At 44.0% G+C, this 22,702-nt stretch overlaps 2 protein-coding genes and 1 long non-coding RNA gene across 4 annotated transcripts; 2 read left to right on the top strand and 1 right to left on the bottom strand.

Moving 5' to 3' along the window:
- Window positions 1–76: 76 nt before the first annotated feature.
- Window positions 77–8,297, bottom strand: ajuba (ajuba LIM protein). 2 transcript variants are annotated; one of them, XM_086196673.1, is made up of 9 exons: window positions 7,610–8,297; window positions 5,688–7,246; window positions 2,412–2,513; window positions 2,242–2,309; window positions 2,089–2,151; window positions 1,161–1,291; window positions 970–1,021; window positions 671–739; window positions 77–572 (listed from the first exon to the last, which is right to left on the bottom strand). In XM_086196673.1, coding segments are annotated over exons 1-9 (2,178 nt in total). In that variant the 5' UTR covers window positions 7,612–8,297; the 3' UTR covers window positions 77–440. The 2 variants fall into 2 exon arrangements, with proteins under 2 accessions (XP_086052799.1, XP_086052800.1); XM_086196674.1 differs by having other exon boundaries at window positions 5,688–8,297.
- A 2,811-nt stretch (window positions 8,298–11,108) lies between these two features.
- On the top strand, window positions 11,109–14,143 carry mrpl52 (mitochondrial ribosomal protein L52). The gene is made up of 5 exons (XM_086197260.1): window positions 11,109–11,187; window positions 11,416–11,485; window positions 12,105–12,172; window positions 12,495–12,559; window positions 13,856–14,143. Exons 1-5 carry the CDS (start codon window positions 11,154–11,156, stop codon window positions 13,994–13,996), a joined length of 378 nt encoding a protein of 125 aa, XP_086053386.1. The 5' UTR covers window positions 11,109–11,153; the 3' UTR covers window positions 13,997–14,143.
- An 839-nt stretch (window positions 14,144–14,982) lies between these two features.
- On the top strand, window positions 14,983–19,475 carry LOC147238519 (uncharacterized). The gene is made up of 3 exons (XR_015111906.1): window positions 14,983–15,601; window positions 15,832–15,953; window positions 17,425–19,475. It is a non-coding gene; the product is annotated as an uncharacterized LOC147238519 (long non-coding RNA).
- The last annotated feature ends 3,227 nt before the right edge of the window (window positions 19,476–22,702 follow it).

Raw genomic sequence — 22,702 nt, 5'->3', positions numbered from 1 at the left:
TGTTGCAGTGAAAACCTTCCGTGTTTTTTCTTTAAATCAAGATCTCTTTAAAAAAAAATTTAAAAAAAGTCAGAACACAAATGAAAAATATTTATTACAGCATACAGAAATTACAGTAATTTTGTCCCCAAATTGTACAGGTTACAAATCTTACAGTAAAGTTAAATTTAAGTGCAAAATGTTTGCTAACTATGTACAAAAAAAAAGTTTTAGCGAGATCCCTTGTTCTTCTACAGCAAACAGTAGCCACGCTGGGGCCGAGAGTTTACAAAGCAGTAGTTTCTTTCCCGTTCCCTCATAGCTATGATACAGTAATAGTACAGGAAGTACAGCAGGCGGCGTCTGAACAAGTGAATCAGTGGCGATGTCTCATTATCAGCAGTTTTCATTTTGAGAACGACGAAGCACAGGCCAGCATTTTTTTATTTTATTTTTTTAAATCAGTGTGTGTTGTGCGGGGGAATGTTGTGTGTGGCGCACACTCTGCTCATGTGACAGGCGTGGCAGAGGAGATGAGAGTCCAGGGGGAAGCACTGCGAGCCGGGCTTATCCGAGAGCTGCTTGCCACACTCCTGGGGGAGGGAAGGAGCAGGTAAGCACAGGAAGTGAGGTCATAAGAAATTTCCTGAATGATAGGTTTTTATGAGGGAAAATTAAAGCTTTGTCTCACCTCACAGTGGTAACACTCAAAGTGGTAGTCCTTGTTCATAGACACGACCCTGAGGATCTCCTCGCTACCCTGGGACACGAGACCACATGAAGACATCAGACCACAGTAGCAGCCATGCTAATTAGAGTGTTTCTAAGCTCCCGTGTGTGAATCACCAGACCCAGAAAACAGACTCCACACTACTTAACTTTTCACTTTTAATCTAGAGGGACTTCTGCTACACTCGCCAGTACGTCTGCTTTGGGAAACCCCGTTGCCTACAAAACACCGAGACAAACGCCCAGACCCCGACTACTCACCTCAGTAGGTAAGATGGGTTGTAAACAGGCAGCACACTTTGGAGCAAAAGTCCTGCAAAATGACACAAACGTTTGATTCAGAAACCAGGAGCACTAAAACAGCTGAGTCAGCCCTGCGAGTGACTCAGATGTTGACGCCGCTGACATGAAAAAGTACTCGAAGTGGTTCCATCTGTCCGGGGTTTTCATACTTGTTGTAGTCGGCGACGCAGTAAATGTTGCTGTGTTGGTCCACGGTGAACGGAACCCCGTCCAGAGCCTTGGCGCACACCACGCAGCGGAAGCAGCCGGGATGGTACGAGTTCCCGAGGGCCTGCAGGATCTGAGACAGCACGGCCAACATTGGTAGAGGGGATTGAAGATGCAAGTAAGAGAAGGAAAAAAAATCAACCGTGGTTCCCAGAGGATGAACCTTGGGGACTCCGAAATTCGGTTCACGCTCGTCTGCATCGAGAATTTTTAATTTATGAGAAGATTACGGCAACTCAGAGCACATTTCCGGCGACCTAAGTTGTACGATAGCTTTCGGTGATGACCTAGCAAGGTTTACCTGCTTAGCATCACATGCTAGCATCGACAGGCTTAAAGCGCCCAATACTGTCCATTTTGCTTCTTACTGCTGGTACAACAGGCAGCTTAATGCATTATGTAGTGTTTTATTAGCCCCTTTATTCTTGCTATCTGAAATACAAGGTTTTTGTTTGTTTTTTTACCTTAATTTTTCTTAAATAATTTCTTACAGTAGGTTAGCTACAGCTATATGTTTACATACCCTTTCTGGTGTATAAAAATTGCTGCGGAGCTCTGTGGCTCTCAGACATCTTTTTTTTTTTAAATAAATAAATAAATAAAAGCTTGAAGCTAATCACCACAAATCTTTGTTTGTTGAAAACCAAAGGCAAACATTCCACTTAAGATCTGCTGGTGGGAACCAAGAGGACCCAGCAAAAAAAAAAAGAAGAAGAAGAAGAAGAATCCCAAGCAAAACTGTTTTCTCAAGGGGGCTTTTTTGGAAAAACTTCCTGGGAAATGTCTATTTAAGGGCATTCAGTGGCATGAGCTCCCTTTGAGTGCCTTTTTTTAAAGTGTATTCGTCTTCCTCACATACTCCCACCTTACCTGCTCAAGGATAAGATGGCCGCACACGCTGCACTTCTCGGCAGCGGCCTGGAATCCAGAGAACTGTAATTAAAAACAAAGAATATGATTAAGGAGGAGAATCGATTGAGGGATTTGGTCTGGTGACAAAACAGAGCTCGGCCTCACTCCTACCATGTAATCCTCTTTACAGTACACAGAGCCGTTGACGTTGTAGAAGTCCTTGTTTCTCAGGGTGCGTCCTGCACAGGGAGGATGGACAGGACATTGAGGAATGATAGTAAGTAAGCATCGTTTTCTTTGAAGTGTGTGCATGTGTGTGTGTGTGTGTGTGTGTCACTCACCACAGGACACACAGGTGAAGCAGCGAGTATGATAGAGGTTGTCCAGAGCCTGGCAAGCGTTGTCCGCCCCGTACACGCCTTTCCCACACTTCACGCATGTTCCTGTTAGCACGACGGGAAAACACAATAGACACATTTAGTCAGGAGTAATCGCTCACCGGTTCTTAGCGCTTGCATTCCAAGAGGATGTGTCTGACATCCAACTCCACACTAAGTGTCAACACTTGTAAAGCCTCTCGTTCGCACCACCTAGGGGATTTTCACACCGTTAAAACGCAGCTCCCCATGCCAGCCTGTTTGCTCATCCACCCCGGCGTCTGGGGGAGGGAAACTCCACCGGATCTGACTTCTTGGCAGCTCCTCCAGAGAAAATTCTTTCTTCTGGAGTCTGGAGACAAAGTTGTTCCTTTGAATTTCAGCCTTAACCCTCCCCCCCCCCCCCCAACTAGGGCAAGGAACACTTCAGTGAATTACCTTTGGCTGCTTCCTTTAATTGTTATCTACATGCAGATTTTATTAGTTTCCATTCTGAAGGCACAGTATTGTCATTGATGACATTAGGGCTCCCTAAAACTGAACACTCATGGAGCACCGCAGGGATGATTTATATTTATAGGTCGACCTGGAAGTTGGTGTTGCCATGGTTTCCCTCAACTGAAGGCCCGCGGGATCTTTTCGGATTAACGCAGGAAAAACAAGTGGGTGGCGAACAAAAGTTCCAAGACTTCTCCAAGATAACCTTCTCACATGAACAGGCGTTTTATGATGTTAAGTACGATGCTAATGCTAATGCTAATGCAGGAACTACCAAACGGACGCAAGACTTCTACGCAACCACAACCAGCTGCGTGCGCCTTCCCCTTTCAGCGTGATGTTGAATGTCTATCCACGCAGAATAGCTTATCCACTTGTTAGCAACCACTGCTTTTCAGACACAAACCCTTTGAAACTTTCACAAATGCGGTATGTAATTGTGTATTTTATGCTGATGAATAAAACTTTCACATATTTTGAGCTCGTGTTCACCACAGACCTTATTTCAGGCACTTAACCAAGAATGTGTTCAATGCTAACTTCCTCGACTGTTATTCCTGCACCACTCTATAAAACATGGAATTTAATGACATGAGGGAATTATTGGGCTTTTTTTTCCCTTCATAACTGTGCAATTATAATCACAGAAGAGGTAATCAACTTTCAGTCACATTCGGTTTGGTCGTACTAGGTTATTTAAAGCAAATGAAATCGTTGCAAATCTCAGAAGCCAATGTAGCGTTACCTTGCTAACTGACCATTAAGTGGGGCTAATACCCTTCCAACTACGAAAGCTAATATGATACAGCAAACTCAGTCACGTGCTAGCTTAGCATTGTTATCCGTAGTGCAAAAAAGATGTATCAAAAGTTACTTTAAAAGCTGCTGAATCATGATAGCATTGGCATGGTTGGAATGTACCACTAGCAGTAGCACATAAACTCAATTAATATTGAAATGTACCTATAAATGATGTCGATAATCGTTTGTATCCGCGATGAGACCCAAAGACACGTAACTTTAGCTCCAATAAAAACATTCTCTGGGTTTGTAGGACTTTTTCAGTCAACAAAATGGTTCATTACTTCTCACTTCTTGGCCAAGAGGAAATCAAAATTTCCAGCCATTTTCCCCACAAAATTTTCAGTCCCAAAAAAAAGATGTTTTTTTAAAGCTACTGACGGTACTGTTGTTAAAAGTTCCGAGTTTTCCTGGCTCTCTAGAGTTTGATGGGGACCGTACGCCACATTAAGCGCACAAGCTACAAAACGTAAAGTGGAATAGACATGTGGTGGTCCAAGCCCGCGTTTCTGCTCTATGACAGTCTCGCTGCACCCCCCCCCCCCCCCCAATTCTGGTGTGGCTGAGGAAGGGAGTGCCACACAAATCGAGCACTCCTACACTCTGCTGTTACGTTCTCTTCGTGGACGGTCCCTTCGATATTTAGGAACTGGCATGAGTCCGTGCCAAAGCCAGAAACCAGAGTGCTCGAAGCGGAGTCTTAAAATATACCTCTACATATAGGAGGGAAGGGCACGGAGCTCACTGAACACAATAACAGCTAAAACAGCCGGTCCATGGCACAGTAGAGGAATCAAAACCGCTTATTTTATGTCAAGAAAATCAGTATTTGCTTCTTTTTTTTATGAGTCTGACTCTAGTTCCTTGATTTTGGTGGACGTTCATTTCCACTTTTTTTTCTTTTTATTTACTTAAATATTGTGTGTGTGTGTGTGTGTGTGTGTGTGTGTCAGCTGAGCTCATCTGTCTTTACGCCTCACAGCCCGTTTTCTGGCTAATGGCTGAGAGGAGTACAGTATTGTATGTCCCCTCTGGGCACACATACCTGAGCAGAAAAACAGGCTACAGCACACCGCCCCTGCACACGCCAAGGCAGCGTTGCGCGCACACACACACACACACACTGGGACACACATGACTCACTGCAGACACACACTGCATTGCGTTACTGTGGTCTGAAGTCACTAGGGGAAACACACCCTGCCACAAAGAAACAATATACACACACATACATTTATCCAGCCAATGTAACACACTCTTTCCCTTCCACACACACACACACACACACACACACACACACACACACCCCTAATCTTCTGTGACTCACAGTAATGGTCTGAGCTGTATTTATGTGGAACCATGTAATTTGCGCAGCAGAATTTTGCAATTTAATGGCCGTGTAGATTCACCACATTAGCCCCGTTTGCGCAACACGCCGTGGCAAATTGGCGACGTCAACATCAGGTGCATGATGTTTTGGATACAGGTGTGCGAAGCTCTTTCAGTTCCTTACACACTCCTTTTTTCTTTCTCATCTACTTGTCTGGATCGGTTTTCTGGGACTTTTTTTTTTTCTCTCTCTCTCTCCCTTTCACTCTCTCTCTCTCTCTCCGCTACGCCTTTTTGTGCTCCAACCCTGCATGTCCCTGCAGGTTCCATCCACACACTCTTTCAACTATTAATCTGTCCATCCATTCCTGCGTCCATCCATACAGCCCTTACATTTAGAGCGGAACCTGTGATCTGATGCCAGCCAGCCAGGAAGACAATAACAGCAACACTTGAGGGCGGATGCTGGGTGACCCAGTGCTCTATTGTCAAGGCCCAGCGTGGCGCACCTGACCTGTGATGGCACCGGGTCAAATTAGGGATGTGATTTTACATTGATTGCGCTACCTGTTTCTACCGTGTGGCCCGAAAACACTTGAAAAAGGATCTCACCAAAGAACTCTTGCCGGTTCTCTGCGGCCTCTCTGCCAGCTCCTGGATCCTCCTGAGTTTTGGCCGGCCCACCGGCAGATGTAGGCCCGAGCGCCGTGCTGGGTTTGGAGAGCGCCGTCAGAGCCAGAGACTGCTCTTTCAGCATCAGCCCCTCAAGTAGACCCTCCCCTTCCAGCGCTACATCCCTCAGGAGGAGTCGGGTCAGCTCTTCCTGATAACGGGTCCCGGGCAGGTCAGAGTAGCGGGACTTCTCTCCCATCACACCCGCTTCTTTGCCTCTCACACCAGCCTGCTGCTCCTCCCACCAATCTGGGCCAGCCTGGTAGCACGCTGCAGCCGGACTTCCCACCGCGGGTGGGTAGGAATGTCGGCTATCGTAGGCAGGTGGGCACATTCCGCCGTCCAGGTATTGAGTCCAGACCTCAACAGGGGTCACCCCTGCCCTTCCTGGAGCTCCATAACCAGCTACAGAGCCCCCTGTCTGCAGGGAGGGAGACTGCTGCTGTGGTGGGAGGCCTCCAGAGGCAGAGTAGCGAGAGTCGTAGCCCAGGCTGATGCCGCTGGTCCGGTTGCTGCTGCAGCGGCTCCCCATAGGGCTTCCTCCGCCACCGCCACTGGCTGTACTGGAGGCGAAGCTGGACCTGGGGCTGACCAACACCGACTCCTGGAGGCTGAAGGATGAGCACGGACTCAGGGTTGGTCCAGGAGGATAGAAGAAGGCTCCTCCGACCCCACCACCCGTCACATCGGATGGACGGTGTGGCGGATGAGAGAGGGATGCGGGTCTGGTGCTCTCCCATAGTTCACTTCCTGTGCTCAGGCGTTTGTAGAACAACGCTTCCTGGAGAGAAAGACGTTTGTGCCTCTCAGGCTCAGGGAGGTAGCCTGTCTCTGCCAGCCCCCCTCCACCAGCTCTAGAGGCTGATCCATAGCTGGTGGTGGTGGGGTACGGTGGGGGGACAGAGAGGGGGGGTGGCTGGGAGAGGAGCTGCTGTCTTCTAACCAGCTGCTGTAGCTCCAGGGAGTAGCGCCGTTGATTCAGGGACGCCTTCGACCCAAACACTCCCAGAGCATCACACTCAGGGCCCAGACCAGACTCACGCCTCAGGTGGGAATCCACCCCTTCGCCAAGGTAACAAGAAACACGTTGCTGGGGGGAGCGACGCCTCAGTGGTGCCAAGGTGGAGGGGTGGAGGGCTTGTTCTCCATCTGAAGGTATGGAACCCACCTGGGAGGAAGTCTGTGGCGGGGTAAGAAGCTGGGAGGGGGACATTCCCATCCCTCCTCCTCCTCCTCTTCCGCCCGCTGGGGCACAGCCATCATTTGTGGTTGGAGAGGCAAAAGAAAACTGGCCGGGTCTGGAGGGCGAGGCAGCTGCAGAGCTGGGAGCTGGTGGCAGACCACCGCCACCGCCAGTGTTTGCGTTACTGTTATTAGAATTGTTGGCCGAGTCTTGTTTTTTCTTTGAGCTGTTGAATTTCACACTGCCTGAGTCCGTTAGCTTTAACTTCTCCAATAACTTGCTTATGGGCCTGTCCATGATGACGCTCTCGGGTATCCTGAAGTCTCACAGATCCCAGGTCAGTTACAGATAAATGAATACAGTGTGAGTAGATGTACAGCAGAACAAACAAATCTACAGTTTCCTCTACTTTCAAATAATCAGAATATTAAAACTGGCCTTGATACTACTGCAGGAAAAAAGAACCACATATATGTACACACACACACACACACACACACACACACACGCACACACACACAATAAATACAATTACAGATAAATAAGAAGAGGTTTCATTCCATGACTCAAGTCCTCTGGTTTGCCATCATGTGGAGAACCCACAGGCGCAGGTAGCTGCAGAATCCATTAAATTAATGAACTAAACCGTTCATCCAGAAATGAAATGAGACAAACATACATATCCAGGACACTTGTGTGTGACCTATGGTCGTGGAGGGCCTCCTTTGTGGCCCCTCATGTGGCTCCACATCTGCATCTTCTCGGTAAGATCAACTTTAATGAGCTTGATCTCGGTTATCCAGTGTTCTTCTTCGTTTTTCTCTTCTTTCTCTCTCTCTCCTTCTCCTTTCTCAAATATATATTTATATATGCAGGATGCAGGTTACTTCATGTGGGTCCAGTGTAGATAAGAAAAGTAATCCGTTTATGTACAGATAACATTAGTCCACTTCTGCCATTCATCTCAGGAGAAAACGTGCTCGGGGTGGTGGAGGGGGAGGAGGAGAAAAAAAAAAGGAAAAGAAAAAGTTAAATTAGCAAGTTAGCTGAAGCTACAGAAGCTTAACTCCTCCGTCCGTCCGTCCATCCGCCAGAGCTCGGCTGCTTTTATCATTTTCAAAATCCCGTCTGGCTGAAATAGTAGCGGAGAAGTTTGGAGAGACGGCAGGAAACCCAGGAAACCCGTGTTCCGTTACACTTCCACCTCAGCCGAGCCGTGCCGGACCGAACGAGTCGCCGAGGATAAATAAAATCCCTCCCCGTGTGTATAGCACGGTCGACAACTTTGTTTCTTTCTTTCTTCCCCTAAATAATTACTTACCTCCCCCCCTCTTTTTCTTTTTTTTTTTTACAACAACGTCGGCTTGCGACAACAAAAAAGAGCTACCTCCGGTTGCGTCTTGTCAAAATAAGCTCAGCCGGGGGGCAACCGCTGCCTTTCAACAAACTTCACATCATCCGTGTCGTACTCTTAGCGCCGCTTCGCACACGATTTCATCTCGATGTTTTGAGTTCACAACCAGACTCGAAGTTAACGACGCCCGTGTGACGTCGTGCTTTGTAACGATTCGACGTCGAGCGAGCCCTTTGTTTTATTTTGAAGGCGGAAGGCGTGCTGCTTCCGCCTAGCTTGACTCTTGCCTCTGTTCCTTTATCAGTGAGCGGCGGCTTATTTCCCCCAGCGGGCCGGAACACCTTTCCTGGCTCCGGCCATGACTGTTTAGTCATTCATACGCCTCCTTCGCTGGATGTGCCCGCTCAGCCAAGAAGTCCAGTAGAAAGTTACTAAGCTGTACTAGTACACCTTCTACAATACTAATACTTCATTCGCCTTCCGTATTTTATTTTATTTTTTACTTAAAATGCCAATTATTGCAATCATTAGGGTCAAAATGTTGAGATTACCCTCTATAACGGACATTTATTCAATTCGCGAAGTTGTAAACGGTCTTCAATATCTTTAAATGTTTTTGTTCAAGGGGGGGGGGTATTTACATGTAAATACGTCTGACTGAAAGACAAATAAAAAATGCAAGAGGAAGATTTGGCTGGTTTAAGACAAGAAAAACAACAAAACAAGCACAAAACTCCAGAAATTCTGTGTTATTTCAGGGTACTTCCTGTTTCTAAGCTCTTTTTTCCCAACAAACTTTGGTTCCTTACATCTTTTTCAACTTGTTTTTGTGCCTTTTATGACATTAAGACGTATGGGTTACATGGAATAAAGAGAGGAAGTGGTTTTGTGGTGGTGGTGAGTGCTCAGGAGGGGTTCACGCATGATTTTTGACCATTTATTTACCAAAGTAGAAAGAAATCAACTTAATTTAAAAAAAAAAAAGGTTATGAATGTGAATGACAAAGCTTCAGGTGTTTAATGAATTTAAGGACAGCTAACACAGAAATACTTGTTGGGAACCATAAAATAACCACAAATCCTCCGGGACCGGTGTATATAAACATTTAACTGGCATATATTTGCAAAACTGAACATGAGTAATGAGCAAACATTGTACTGTTAAAACACAGTGAGAAGATTCTCTTTCTGCCTCTACATGTTTTGATTTCTGATCGGATTGTAAAGACCAATCATAAGAGATCCTACAAGTTTAAAGAACAGTTTTACCACGTGACAGAACAGTAAAACCATAGATATTGTGTATTTATTTACCAATTTGTATTATTATCAGGTCTGTTATTATGATGTCATTTACGTCCTGCTGAGCCAAATCAAACTTTACGGCAGCCTAAACTTGGCCTTTGCGTCACATTTTTGCAGCCCCGATAGAGAACTGATGTCCATATTTGTATTTTTGATCCAGTTTCCTGTTAATAGCCTTCGTTTTTTGTTTGTTTTTTAATTTAATGCAGGTTTGCTTGGATAGTAACCTAGTTCTGTGTTTTATTATTGCTGTTTCAATTAATAACATGAGCACATGTCTCCTGGGTTGTCTTTAAACGCGTCTGATCGTGTTATTACAACAAAACCCGTTAAAAGTGCGTGGAGAACTACTTTATTGAACCACCAGCCTGTGGAATGCGCGGAGGGAGACGGCTGAGTGGAGCGGCTGGTGGATTCTTTCGCCGTGTCTGGGTTCTCCAAGGATGAGACAGAGCAAACATCCCGCTACTATTTCGGGACTGGCCAACATCAGTCAATGCCGGTTCCGGCACTTTAGTGGCGGTTATTGTGTCATTTAACGGCCCTCAAACAGGAGGGACCGATAAATTAGTGTCGTGCTGGGCTCCTGGCGGCTCTCTACCTGCCCCGGAGCCCCTCTCCGAACGGCCCCCGCGGCTCGCCAGAGTCCCCGCTGCCGCTGCAGTAGCATCAGTCAGCGGCTGCGAGTGGGAAGTCGTCTGAAAAGCTAACCGAGGAATTCTTGGGAGCTGAGTGTCGAAGCTCTGGAGCGTGAAGAGCGGCCTTCCAAGCCATAATAACTCAGATACTACGAAATGGACACGTCATGTTCGACACGTCACGCCAGTCACGTCATCTTTAACCTAACACGTGTGTGTGTGTAGTGTTAGCCCATGTGTTTTGTGTGTTTGTCTGTTTGTTTTTGTTTAATCAAAGCGTTTACATGCAGATTATCAACCCTCAATCTGAGAGGACAGATTATGAGGATTAAATCGTAAAAATCAAGGAATAACAGTTGGCAATTTAGCAACTGGTGGAAAGAATGCAAAAATACTCGGTTTTATTGCACAATAAATTGAATAGGTAGATAGATACATACATGTATAGATAGACAGATACATATATAGATAGGCAGACAGTTAGAAATATAAATCTACTTTATTGATCCCAAAACTGGTTCAAAATCATGTTATTTACGTGTTCTGTCCTGTCATTTAAAGGGATTATTAAAAGTCAGACGTGCTACACTTGTTTTGAGTATCATGTATTTATGTTGAATGTATTAATCAGATATTATTTGACCATGTTTTGTTTTGGTCGACGTTTAATGCAACGCTCCATAGAATTGATGAGTGCAATGATATTCAGAGAAACCAAACGTGGAGAAAGAAATCGCACCTTGTTCTCGCATTATTATTATTATTATTATTATTATTATTATTATTATTATTATTATTATTATTATTATTATTATTATTATTATTATTATTATTATTTTAGTTTTAAAGCACAAAAAACCCACACTTCCGTCTCTGAACAACTCGTTATTACCCCCTGCTGGCTAACGCGGAGGGGTGCAGGCAACATGGCGGCGCCCGTCAGGACGTTGTGCTGCTCAGGTGAGACAGAGGTTATTGACTTGAAATGCCTCGTTGTTGTACTTGTTGACGTTATAAAAACGAGTTTCTTCGCTGCTAATATCTGCCGCCTCCAGCCGCTGCCTCAGGTTCAACTCTTTTACCGCGAATATCAAACACAGACCCGCTAAGCTAGCAAGGCGAATGCTAGCAGCGCTAGCGGGTCCAAACTGTGAGGCTTATTCTTTTCGTCGTTTTGTGTTTTTGCAGCGTTGCGACTCTCCAGCAGACACTTCGGCACAACGTGCGGAGCACAAGGTGGACAAAAGTGGAGGCTACAGTGAGTTTACGTTGGACTTGTTACCTGTTTACTCAATAATAAAAACAAACAAACAAGAAAGCAATGTTTTTCTCCTCAAATAAACATCTCCAGTTTGAGTAAGTGCGAACTGGGCCTCGTTGCCTGACACTTCGATACTTACTCAAATTTAAATGTCAAAGTCTAGCCTTGAGCAGTAAGGTCATGGTGATTTGATTGCATTAGTTGATTGTGTATCTGTTATACTCTTGTGTGTGTCCATGTTTTATCGAATTAGTGTTTTTTACACCGTCGTATCAGTCCCCCAAATACCATACATGTGAGGTGCTGCGGTTCAAACCCGTGGCAAACATTGAAAAGTAACTGGACAGTGAAAACTTGGATTTATTTTGTATTTCACGTCATTTCTCCGTAATTATATTATTGTTTGTGTTGTTGCTGATTATTGAAGTTTCTTGTCTTCAGCCCTGGAGAAGACATCTTAATCTCCGATTTCCGATTAAGTGAAAATTCTTTTAAAAAAAAAAAGAGAAAAAAAAGATTCACAATCAAAATCATATTATATACATGGCAATATTAAAATATTTTACTGTAAAAAAAAAAAATGACGGAATGCATTTATTTCCTGACATTTCTGCAGACACGGGCTGGCTCGAAGTGGCTCGGAATATGGACCTCTGACTGATCGACCTGATTGGTCTTTTGCAGGTTTTTTTCTCTCTCTCCCCCCCCCCCCCCTAGAATCATAGTTTGAAGCTAACATTACCAGGATGTGTTTAAGGCTCAATTTTAGCATATTCTTTAAGTGGAAAGTTCTAATGTTAAAGGTGAGAGCTGTCGTAATAAATAATATCAACACGTCAATTACTTGAAGTTCTTAACTTTTGCATTTTGTACATTTAGTAGCTCTAGAAGCAGTACAGTTACTCTAATAAAAAAAAAAAAGAAGAAGAAGAAGAAATGCACATGTCGCACATTTTCCGGCAGCTTGCATTCGAATGTGTGTTGATGTGTTCTTGTGTGTTTGTAGATGGGAGACCAGCTCCTCCGATGAAGGGATCGTTGAGGCGGAAGCAGGAGAGAGAAGTTGTAGCGGTGGGTATCGTGAAGTATTTATTGGAGGTGGGGAGAAGTACTGCTGTGGCGATGTATCCTGAGGCTTTTTTCCCACGAGCCCTTCACTTTGGTTTCTTTTCTTTCAAATCATTATTCATGTTTTAGACTGATTGTAACTATAATACAGCCCCGGCGGTAGGTGTCGCAGTACTTTAACTACTCTGCGCTGCATTTCCCGTAGTAGTGAGTGAGTCAGACAAGGTCGGGCCTGTCAGAAGCCAACATGGCGGAGAAACTTGAAACTCCTGGAAACTGAAAGCAAAGAGGGTGTTTGACATCTGATGTACTTGTACAGCAACTTGAAGTTTCAGCTCTACTCTTAATTCTTCAGTGAACTCTGTAATATTGCAGTATATCATTATGTCACGATACTTCGTGATGTGATGCAAGTATCAGGATCCATTTCCATCCATCCATTTTCTACTGTTTATCCTGTTAAGGGTGGGGGGGGGGGTGGAGCCTATCCCAGCAGCCTTCAGGGGAGAGGTGGGGTTCACCCTGGACAGGTCACCAGTCCATCACAGGGCCAACACACAGAGACAGACAACCATTCACACTCACAGCCACACCTACGGTCAATTTAGAGAATCAATCAGCCTCGTCCCCTCTTGATGTCTTTGGACTGTGGGAGGAAGCTGGAGTACCAGAGAGAACCCACACAGGAACAGGAGAACATGGAGACTCCACACAGAAGGATCCTGTCCTGTGAGGGGACAGTGCTGACCACTGCAGCACCGTGCTGTCAAGTATCCTGATACTTGTCTGTTGTAACGCAAGTATCAGGATACTTATCGCATCACAACTCAAGTATCGTGATCCGTATGGTATCATGACTCATTACTTGTGAACTATACACTTATCAACTCGTTAGCTTCGTGCAATGATTGGTAGCAAGCTTGGAGCAGAGAAAAAGTTTGATTTGTTGTGTTTTTGTTTCCCTCCAAAATTCATGAAGTGATCGATACATCAGAGTCATGTCAAAGGTTACGGTGGGCTTGGAACCAGGGTTCCATGGTGGAGAGCTGGACTCAGACCTTGTGACGAATGTAAAGAATTAGCTGAGTCATCGTTAGTTTTTTACTGTCAGTGAATGTATCAGCACTCTGACTTCATCCTCCACATTTTAACTTTTTTTTTTTCTAAGTGCATAGTGGGGGACAAAGAAATCATCCATCTCTCCTTTTCTTTTTCTTCTTTTTTTTCATCCCTGGTCCCCGACACTCCACTGTGGCGTCCGCCCTCTTGTCTAACCCTCCACGCTGCCTCTCGTCTCAGAGGCGTATCGTGATGCTGAACTCGGAGGTTGACAGAGGCTTGGAGATGTGGCGAGAGAAACAGGAGGAAGCCAGAAAATTGGAGGAGCACAGGAAGTCTCTGCTACTCAAACCTAAAGGGCGGCTTCTCCTGAAGAAGTAGGACCAGCGAGCCGTCGGCGTTGTCCCGCAGCCTTTCAGATGTATTTATAATTAGAATTTCTGTCATTCTCACCCGTTAGAGGTTTTTTTTTTTTTATACATGTATAAATTCCACAATAAAGAGATTGGGATTTATTCTCTGGTCAGACTCAGAAGCCTTTCATTGGGTTAATGTCCTCCCGCCTCCACTAGAATGCAGCATTTCTCCTGTCAAGTTTATCATGAAAGCTCCAAACGCCATTTTGTCTGGTTCAGGTCTCCTGGCATAGGAGGGGCAGAGCTGAACGACACTGATTCAGAAGCGGGGGGCTGTCATCTGGCGGCGTTCCCTGAAACCCACCACGCAAGGTGGAGACCACCTGAGTGTAAAGTTATCAATACAAGCTGTGCATTATGGCGGCCGTTTTCATGAGCAGTGACATCACCTCAGGGTCTTCGTTTCATTAGATTCAATTGGGTTTGTTAGATTTGCGAGATCAAATTGGATTGATCATACTTACTAATTAAACTGGATTGATTAGATTCAATCAGATTGATCAGATTTATCTATGGGGGGGGGGGGGTGACCGTGCAAGTTAATGAACATTTATTGTGTCATTCGTGACGTTACGAACTCATTTTCTATCTGTTCTCCCCACATAGATGTTGCTTGGAAGCATAAATATAAACCCTCCCAAAAAAATTCAGTGAAACATCAGCGTAGTGACATCATCTAGAGGTAGTACACGCAGTAACAGCAGTAGTAGTTGCAGTAATTCGTTTTTTTACACAGATTTGTCACAAAATTCAACCCTTTTTTTTTGGGCCTCTCAAATGGCACAAAAACGGTCAAAAATAAAACCAAGACAATCAAGAAACTTTGACAAATTCTTTCTTTTTTGTTGTTGTTGTTGCTAAAAGTCTTTTTTTCCAGAGGACCGGCAGCTGTCGGGCGCTGGGAAATCTTGAAAACAGACCTCAAAGTAGAACTTGTGTAGAAAACTCTGCATCCAAATGTCTGAAATGACTTCTTTTTTCTTTTTTCAAACTTGTGCCCTGAATCGTTTTCGAACACGTCAATAAAGTATTGCTCGGTTCAGCGGCTGAAATCAAACCGTCTCAGGTAGGAGGAAGAGGAAGAGGAAGAGGAGGAGACCCCGCCACTAGAAAGACAAAAAAAAAAAAAAGGCTCACACATTTTAGCAACCAAAGTTAAAAAAGAAGCACCGTAAGATGTTTGTGGACGGGGAAGGAATGCAACGTTTCGACTCAAGACGGGGTTTAGTTATTTTTGCTGTTGTTGTTGGGTTTTTTTGTTTGTTTGTTTTTTGCCGCTGGAGATCTGAATGAGCCCGTCTACTGTCTGGAAAGATGATTTAACTCCCTGCAGCCAAGTTTTTCATCCCACAGATATCAGCTGGAACGCTAGACCGGCTAAATCCTGATCAGGCTGCAGAAGCACTTGACCTCTGCTGCATCTTAAATTTAAAAAAAAAAGAAAGAAAGAAAAGAAATTAAAGTGGCAGAATGAGGATTTTCAGTGATGGAGGAACGCCGTCCAGCTGTTCTTTAGTTTAGTCAGCGCTAATCTGGTGTGACTTCTCAAACAGAGTGTTTACAAAGTGAGGTAAGCCTCTCCTCTCCTCGTCTTGCCTTCTACTCTCTCTCTCTCTCTCTCTCTCTCCCTCCATCCTGCTGCAGACTTCAGCAAAGCCACACTTTAATTAGAGCTGCTCGCCGCTGAGTTGCAGATTCTTTTCTTTCTCTCTCTCTCTCTCTCTCTCTCTCCCCTACCCCTCCACCCACCAACCCCCGACTCCTCATTCCTTACTTTTTTCCTTCTTTTTTTTTATCCAGTTGACCAAAAGGAGCTGACTATTTGTTGGGTCACAATCATGCGGGGGGACATCAGACGGTGTTAAACACACATAGGAAGTTGTGTATCACACGTACACCTGGACCTTCAAAGACCCCCGAGAGTGAGACCCCCGTCTGTCCTGACTCACTGTCTTTTCTCATCTTGCCTTCTCTGACCCCCCCCCCCCCTCATCTCTCCTGTCCACCCCTCCTCGTGTTGTTTTGGTTTTGGGGAAATGAGAACCAGATGTTGCTTATTGTGCAGAAGTCAGCGATGGAGGGAGGAAGGGAGGGATGGATGGATAGAGGGAGGGAGAGAGAGAGAGGTGGGGGTTTTAGAGGACGTTCGGTGAGGTCGTGGATGGAGGGACGGGTGAAGATCAGATGTGGTTTAGGATTAGCTGACGGGTTTCAGACCAGAAGCAGGGAGGGTTTCCTGGCGGGTGTAAACGGGAACTGGGGGCCGCGGTGGAGTCTCAGGGTTTGAGGAGGGTCTGATTCAGCAAGGCCACTTCCTGACCTGCAAAAACTCCCTTCACCTGACACCTGCAAAACAAGAGTTGTTTAGGGGTCGACCCTCTCCTCCAGATCTGGGATCAGCCGCGGCGGAGCAGCGCAGGTCACCATTTTGAACTGTGTGACTTGTGTGAGCTGGCGCTGCAGGCTGCAATTATCTTCCACTGCAACAAAACACACGGCCTCCTCCTCCTTAACCTTTTGTTTGCTTCACATTTGTTGCCGTCAAACTGGTTTGTTTTTTTTCCTCCCGTTGGGTTTTTAATTATTATTTTAATTTGTTTAAAAAAAAAAGGTTTTTAAGGGGTTTTTTTCTACCGTATGAGATAAATCCAAAACATAAAAAAGAAAAGAAAGCTTACAGTAGAAACTCTAAAATGTGCCATAATGTAGGTCACCCAAACAAAGTCTCAGGTTGAATTGCAAGCAGCTGTCCTGGCCACTTCCTGCCTGGCATGGAGAAGAAATGCTGAGACTGATGGTTGTTCCTGCACCCGCCCAAGCCAGACTGTATGAGTTCAGCATGAAAAAAAAAAAAGAAGAAGAAAAAAAGCGAGAAAAACGGACCAAAAGCCAGCAGAGATCTCATCTGTATGCATCTCAGTGACCTACAAGACAATGAGAGCAGACGTTTGGCGGATAAACGGAGCAAAACCTCCAAAACAGACATATTAGCACGAGTTAGCAAGAGTTATTAGTAGAAATTAAGTCAAGAGATGTCACTTCTATGGTCGTTTCTCCAAGATTGCACGGTCTCCTCAACCGCGATGGCAATCGCCATGACTACTGGAAAACAAAAGTCTCGTCGGGTTGCTGGGAGAAGAAGAAAATACAGGACTAAAGACTCCTAATAATTTCCTGGAAAGCGTCGTCACATGTCTGCACAAAATGAAGGCAAATTGAAGTGAGCGCTGGTTCTCAATCTGAGGTTGGGACCTCTGTAATGGGTCGCAAGCTAATGGTAGTGAGAGGGTTCATAAAAATATTTCTGAAACAGAAAGTCATTCTCAGGTCAGACTTTCCTCTAATTTCCCCCAATGAATTATTGACTATTTTTCTGCCTCATTTTTATTCCAGGGTGGCAACCAATGGCCTGGAGAGTACAACAGAACATGTAAAGTGACTTTTAACCTCCTGTCAAACAAACAATTGACAGAACAACTCAAAAAAAAATGCACTGATGTTTAATTCCATGAAGGTAATTTCTCTGAGTCTCATGCTTCTTTCTAGGAACCATAGAGGAAATACTTAGGAAATTGCAGTATTCACAACATTTCCTATGTTGCAATTACTGAAAAATGTAGCACGAAAAACACAAATCCCCCTACATGCTCATCGGTGTCTAAAAAGATGCTTCCCAACAGCTATTTGTGCGATTTACTAATGGAAACACCACCATCTGTTTAGTATGAGTAGATAAACAGATGTGAACAGAAAAAAAACATCAAGGTTTATGTGCTGTATGTTCGTGCCAGGAAAAGCCCAGATTTAGACCAAAAAAGCAGATCAAACCTGGGGGTGACTATCGGAATTATAGTCATTATTAGGCAGCCACAATTGATGCTATTCTATAGTCTAAAAATGTCTTGACCTACATAGTTTATTGGGTTGCGTACCAACCTGAACCACCAGAAATCTGTAATGTTATTAAATGAAATGATGCATTTCATGTGGATGTCAGGCGATGGCGTCAAACCTCCGCTACACCCCTTGACTCACGGGAAGCTAGCAAAAATGTTAGCTGACAAGACATGGAGCTAATTCACTGTAATGAAATCACACAATGTGTCTAATGTGACTGAATATGTTGTCTGTGAATGCGTTTCATTTTGTCGCTGAATGGCATCGTACTTCCTTCAACCCTTCGCTAATAACTTTAAACATGCACATCCATTTATGTTTTATTGTTTTTTAACCACAGCTAACATCTGAGCTACCCAGTGATTAAATTCACCATACAACATTCACTATGCTTGCTTTATTGTTATTGTTAAGTTAGCATTAAAATCACCTTCAAATCACGTGACAGCTAATGACCTGCCAAGTTCTTTAATGACTCAACACTGTCTGATAAGACAGACATACTAAATTATTTTAATGATCGTTTTATTTCTGCTGGACCTCTGTATGAGTCGCTAAACCCTGAACTGACCAATGCTGGTCTGGCGAGTCTTAACGCTCCCTTGACCCCGCAGGCTATGAATGGACCCATCATTCACCCGTTTGAGTTCACATCTGTGTCTGTCGCTGGGGTAAACAATGCGCTTAAGAGGCTGGACACAAGTAATGCAGCGGGACCTGATAAAATGTAACTTTTAAAGTTGGCTGCTGATTTTATTGCTGAGCCCCTCTCTCATATTTTTAACTTTAGTCTTACCAACAATAAAATTCCTAAAATCTGGAAGCCGGCCTTTGCTCCCCTCCTGTCAAAAGGGGGTGAGCCCACACATGTAAACAATTACAGACCAGTTTCTAAACTGTGTATTTTAACTCAATTGTTTGAGGGGATCATCAGTGACCAACTAAAGGAATTTTTAGAATCAAATCATATTTTATCCCCATTATTACAGCTACGCTGAAGGTCCTAAATGATTTGCTTGAGGCTCTGGACAGCAAAAAATATTGTGTCGCTCTTTTTATCGATCTGTCAAAAGCGTTTGACACAGTCGACCACAGCCTGCTGACACAAGCCTTAATCACACTGCGTATCTAAGCATGCAGCTGCCTGGTTTGCCAGCTATCGATCCAACAGAACACAACATGTTCAGGTAGCTGAAACTACCTCTTCTTTTCTGGACATTACCAAAGGGGTGCCCCAAGGTTCAGTGCTGGGACCCATTCAATTTTCAATCAATATAAACAATCTCTGTAATAACACGTAAAATACTTTGTATCCTTTTTATGCAGACGACAAGTCTCAAGTCCTTGGTCACTGTTTTTCATCGGGCACTGAGATTTGTCACTGGCTGAGGTCGTCTCACCCACCACTGTGAACTGTATATGAGATCGAACTTGCCTCCTTTGAGTGCACTCAGATACGCACATTGGCTGACCCTGATTTATGAGGCTCTTTTATGCTTGATTCCACCTTATTTATGTTGCAGAGAACAAGCAGCCACTGTGCCTCTTGTACTACACTTGTTCTAACTGTTCCTCAGGTAAGAACTGAATTAGGAAAAAGAGCTTCTTTTTTTACGGAAAATGCTATGTTGTTAATTTATACTATCGCTTACTAAAACTGTTCCTTTGGCATGTGCTGCTGACCTCTTGGCCAGGTCACCCTTGTGAAAGAGATCCCAATCTCAATGGGTTTCTTACCTGGTTAAATAAAGGCTAAATGAAATTACATAAGCTAATGGTGTGTTTCATTTGGATGCCTGGCAATGGCATCTTACCTCATGTTACCCCATTTGACTAATGGTAAGCTAGCAAGAGTGTTAGCTGACACCACTTGGAACTATTTCATTGGAGTGAAATTAAATAATTTGTCTAATGTGACCAAATATAAGCTGAAACTAGCTTAAACACATTGTCTTTGTGGTGGAAAATGTGTTTTTTTTTTGTTTGTTTGTTTTTTTTGCCAAATGGCATCATACAACCAATACCCCTCAGTGGCTTTGACAACTTTCAACATGCACATTTTGACCGTAGAGAACTTTTAACTCACCCCCTTCATTAAATTCACCTTATGAAATTAGCTACTTTTGCCGAATCATTAGCAAGTTAGCATTACTGTAACTAATGGTGCATTTCGTTTGAACGCCTGGCAATTGCCTCATTCCCCTGTTACACCCCTGGTCTATGAATATGCTGCAAAAACTTTAGCTAATATAACTTCGAGCTACTTTGTCTGAACATTCTGAGATTATTTGTTTGATTTGACTAAATATGAGCGCAAACTAGCTTTAGCACCTTGTTTGCGTACTTCAACACGCTCATCAAGTCATCTTGATATAATTGTTATACTTGAATTGTCCACCATGTAACATTAGCTACAATTGCTGTATCGTTTGCGTATTAGCTAGTTAGCATTACATTAGCTAATGACACTTGCCACTATCTCAATAGAATGAAATGAGATTATGTGAATAAAAGTAATACAACTGAAAGTTGAAAGAATGCCATCTTTGCGTACGCAGCTTGTTTATGCTGGCCCCAAGTGGCCAAAAAGTGTTACTGCAGGTTTAGGACACATACCTTGGGACTCCATCTTATGTGTCCTGTAAATATAGTTTACATTTTTTTGGACTTTCATTTCTTCTCCTGGTTTAATACATGGCCCAACGCTCATTCATGAACCTGAAAAGAACACTCAACAGAACAATCCTAACTCAAGGTTTTCTTGCTCTCGGTGCTTTTGACTCTGAATTCAGTCCAAGAAACTAAGTATCAAGTTTGGTATGATTAATAGAGTAAAGAAAGTATTGAAAATTACTCAGGGCCCCTTTAACCTCTGCTGAGGAAGATCCCATCGAAACCAAGATTAGATGGTTCAAGGAGCCAAAAACTAAAAGCAAATAATCAAAAAAGGCAGACAAATGTCTAAGATGTGCTCTGGAAAATGTCATCTGATTGGCTTTCTTCGAGACTAAACCATAACTGAACAACATTCCAGCTATTTCCTTTTCAAGTCTGTGGTTTGTCTTGAGGTTTACCCAGGGTTGTTGTTGTTGTTTGTGACACAGTGTTCAGTTTGTAAAGAGTTAAAGTAGAGAAGGAGGAAAGAGAGGAAGGGCGGAGGAAAGGCCTGGGAGAGAAAAGAGCAAAAGCAGACCAGAGATACTTGTGGTGAGAGGAGGAGAGGTTTCGAAGACTCATAAAGAGAACAATTTCTGCAGCGGGTGAGGAAAGAAGAGAAAAGGGGAGGAAGAAGGAGAAATGTGAAGAGGGGAAAAATAACCCCTAAACCTATAAAATGATTTCTGCTGTACCGCCCTTCTCTCACATCTCGCCTCTGCTTTAGTTTCAGCTCACGTTTTAACTTTTTTATCCGGGGCGTAAACCTGCATACACACACATGTCGGCTGTACACGGCTGAGATGTTTCAAGAATCCCAGATGTTCACTTGGAACGCACTTTTCCTCCGCTAAAAAAAAAAAGAAAAGAAAAGAAAAAAAAAGGATGACATATTTTTTCCTCGACTCATGATTTGCTGGCTGCATGTCCACAACAAGCAGCAGTGTAACTGAATCCACTGTATCCGCTCCATCTGGGGGCCTCCGGCCGCTCGGAGCTGCATCTGGATGAAACCTGGAGAGCCACTGAGGATCTGACGCTATTGTTTCTGTGGATTGAGTTGTTTTGTGGGTTTTAGTTGTGAATTTTGGGCCCCATTCATGAAATGTAATGATGCACAAATTTGTTCTTACACACTTTTTTCTAAACTCCTCAATTTAGTCTTCAAACAGGAAGGTAGGCAAGTGATCTGAGGGTTCGTCAGGCTTTGCTTCTTGTCTGCAAGACTAAATTGAGGGCTTAGAGGGTGCAAAGAAATCTCGAAAGTAAATGATGATATAAGAAATGTGTCGCTGCACTCAGGTCTCAACACATCGCTGCATCCACGCTTATATGTTTTCATTTTAAAACGCCTAACTTTTGCTTAGTTTGCACACCGTTTCGACCAGATGTGGGCGTTTTGAAAGCCAGACAACGGGAGATGAAGCATATCGTTTTTGAAAACAAGCTTTTAAACGAAGTTCGACAAAATACATAAATTAAACATTTTTTTCACCAATTTGATAAAACTAACTCACTGGGTCTCAAACTTTTTCCAATAATGTACCTTATTTGTCTATCTCCTAGCGGAATAAACCGAAATGTTTTTGAATTTAATGAAATTTGTTCGGATGAAAGATAAAGGTAGGAAACAATTGATTGGCTTTAGTTAACTGATCCAAACGGATATGATGATGATGTTGTATTGTGTTGGTTGGGGCTCGCTAACGTTTAAAAATTCTCTTGTACTTACTGTAGTACCTCATAGTACCTCTAGGGGTACCCCCACTTGACAAACACTGCATTAAATACAGAAGGCGTTTCTTCTTTTTTTGCAGTATAAACCTGGATTTATCTTTGCTGCCTTCACGTTTTCGTGCCTTTCACGTTTTTGTTTCTCCATTTCCTTGTGTTTTCAGTGCCACTGTGTGTGGAGGCGGCATGGCTCAGAGGTAGAGAGTGGCTGTCTAGCAACTGAAGGGTCGCTGGTTCGATCCCCACTTCTCCCGGTGACCATGTCCAAGTGTCCTTGAGCAAGATACTGAACCCCTAATTGCTCCTGTTGGCCCTGTGACAGACTGGCGACCTGTCCAGGATTAACCCCGCCTCTTGCCCAATGTCATCTGGGATAGGCTCCACC

Source organism: Aulostomus chinensis, chromosome 24 (assembly GCF_037954235.1).
Source record: "Aulostomus chinensis isolate RoL2024-O1b breed Wild chromosome 24, RoL_Achi_v1.0, whole genome shotgun sequence".
NCBI classification, from domain to species: domain Eukaryota; kingdom Metazoa; phylum Chordata; class Actinopteri; order Syngnathiformes; family Aulostomidae; genus Aulostomus; species Aulostomus chinensis.
This window is presented reverse-complemented; position numbering and strand designations above follow the sequence as displayed.

Excerpts from the sequence above, each read along its gene's own strand:
- ajuba (XM_086196673.1), bottom strand. Across the intron at positions 1,022-1,160 it reads TGCGTCGCCGACTACAACAA|GACTTTTGCTCCAAAGTGTG; the intron begins GTATGAAAACCC and ends GTCATTTTGCAG. Across the intron at positions 740-969 it reads AACCCATCTTACCTACTGAG|GGTAGCGAGGAGATCCTCAG; the intron begins GTGAGTAGTCGG and ends CTCGTGTCCCAG.
- mrpl52 (XM_086197260.1), top strand. The coding sequence starts at position 11,154 with ATGGCGGCGCCCGTCAGGACGTTGTGCTGCTCAG. Across the intron at positions 11,486-12,104 it reads GGACAAAAGTGGAGGCTACA|ACACGGGCTGGCTCGAAGTG; the intron begins GTGAGTTTACGT and ends ACATTTCTGCAG. Across the intron at positions 12,560-13,855 it reads AGGAGAGAGAAGTTGTAGCG|AGGCGTATCGTGATGCTGAA; the intron begins GTGGGTATCGTG and ends CTCTCGTCTCAG.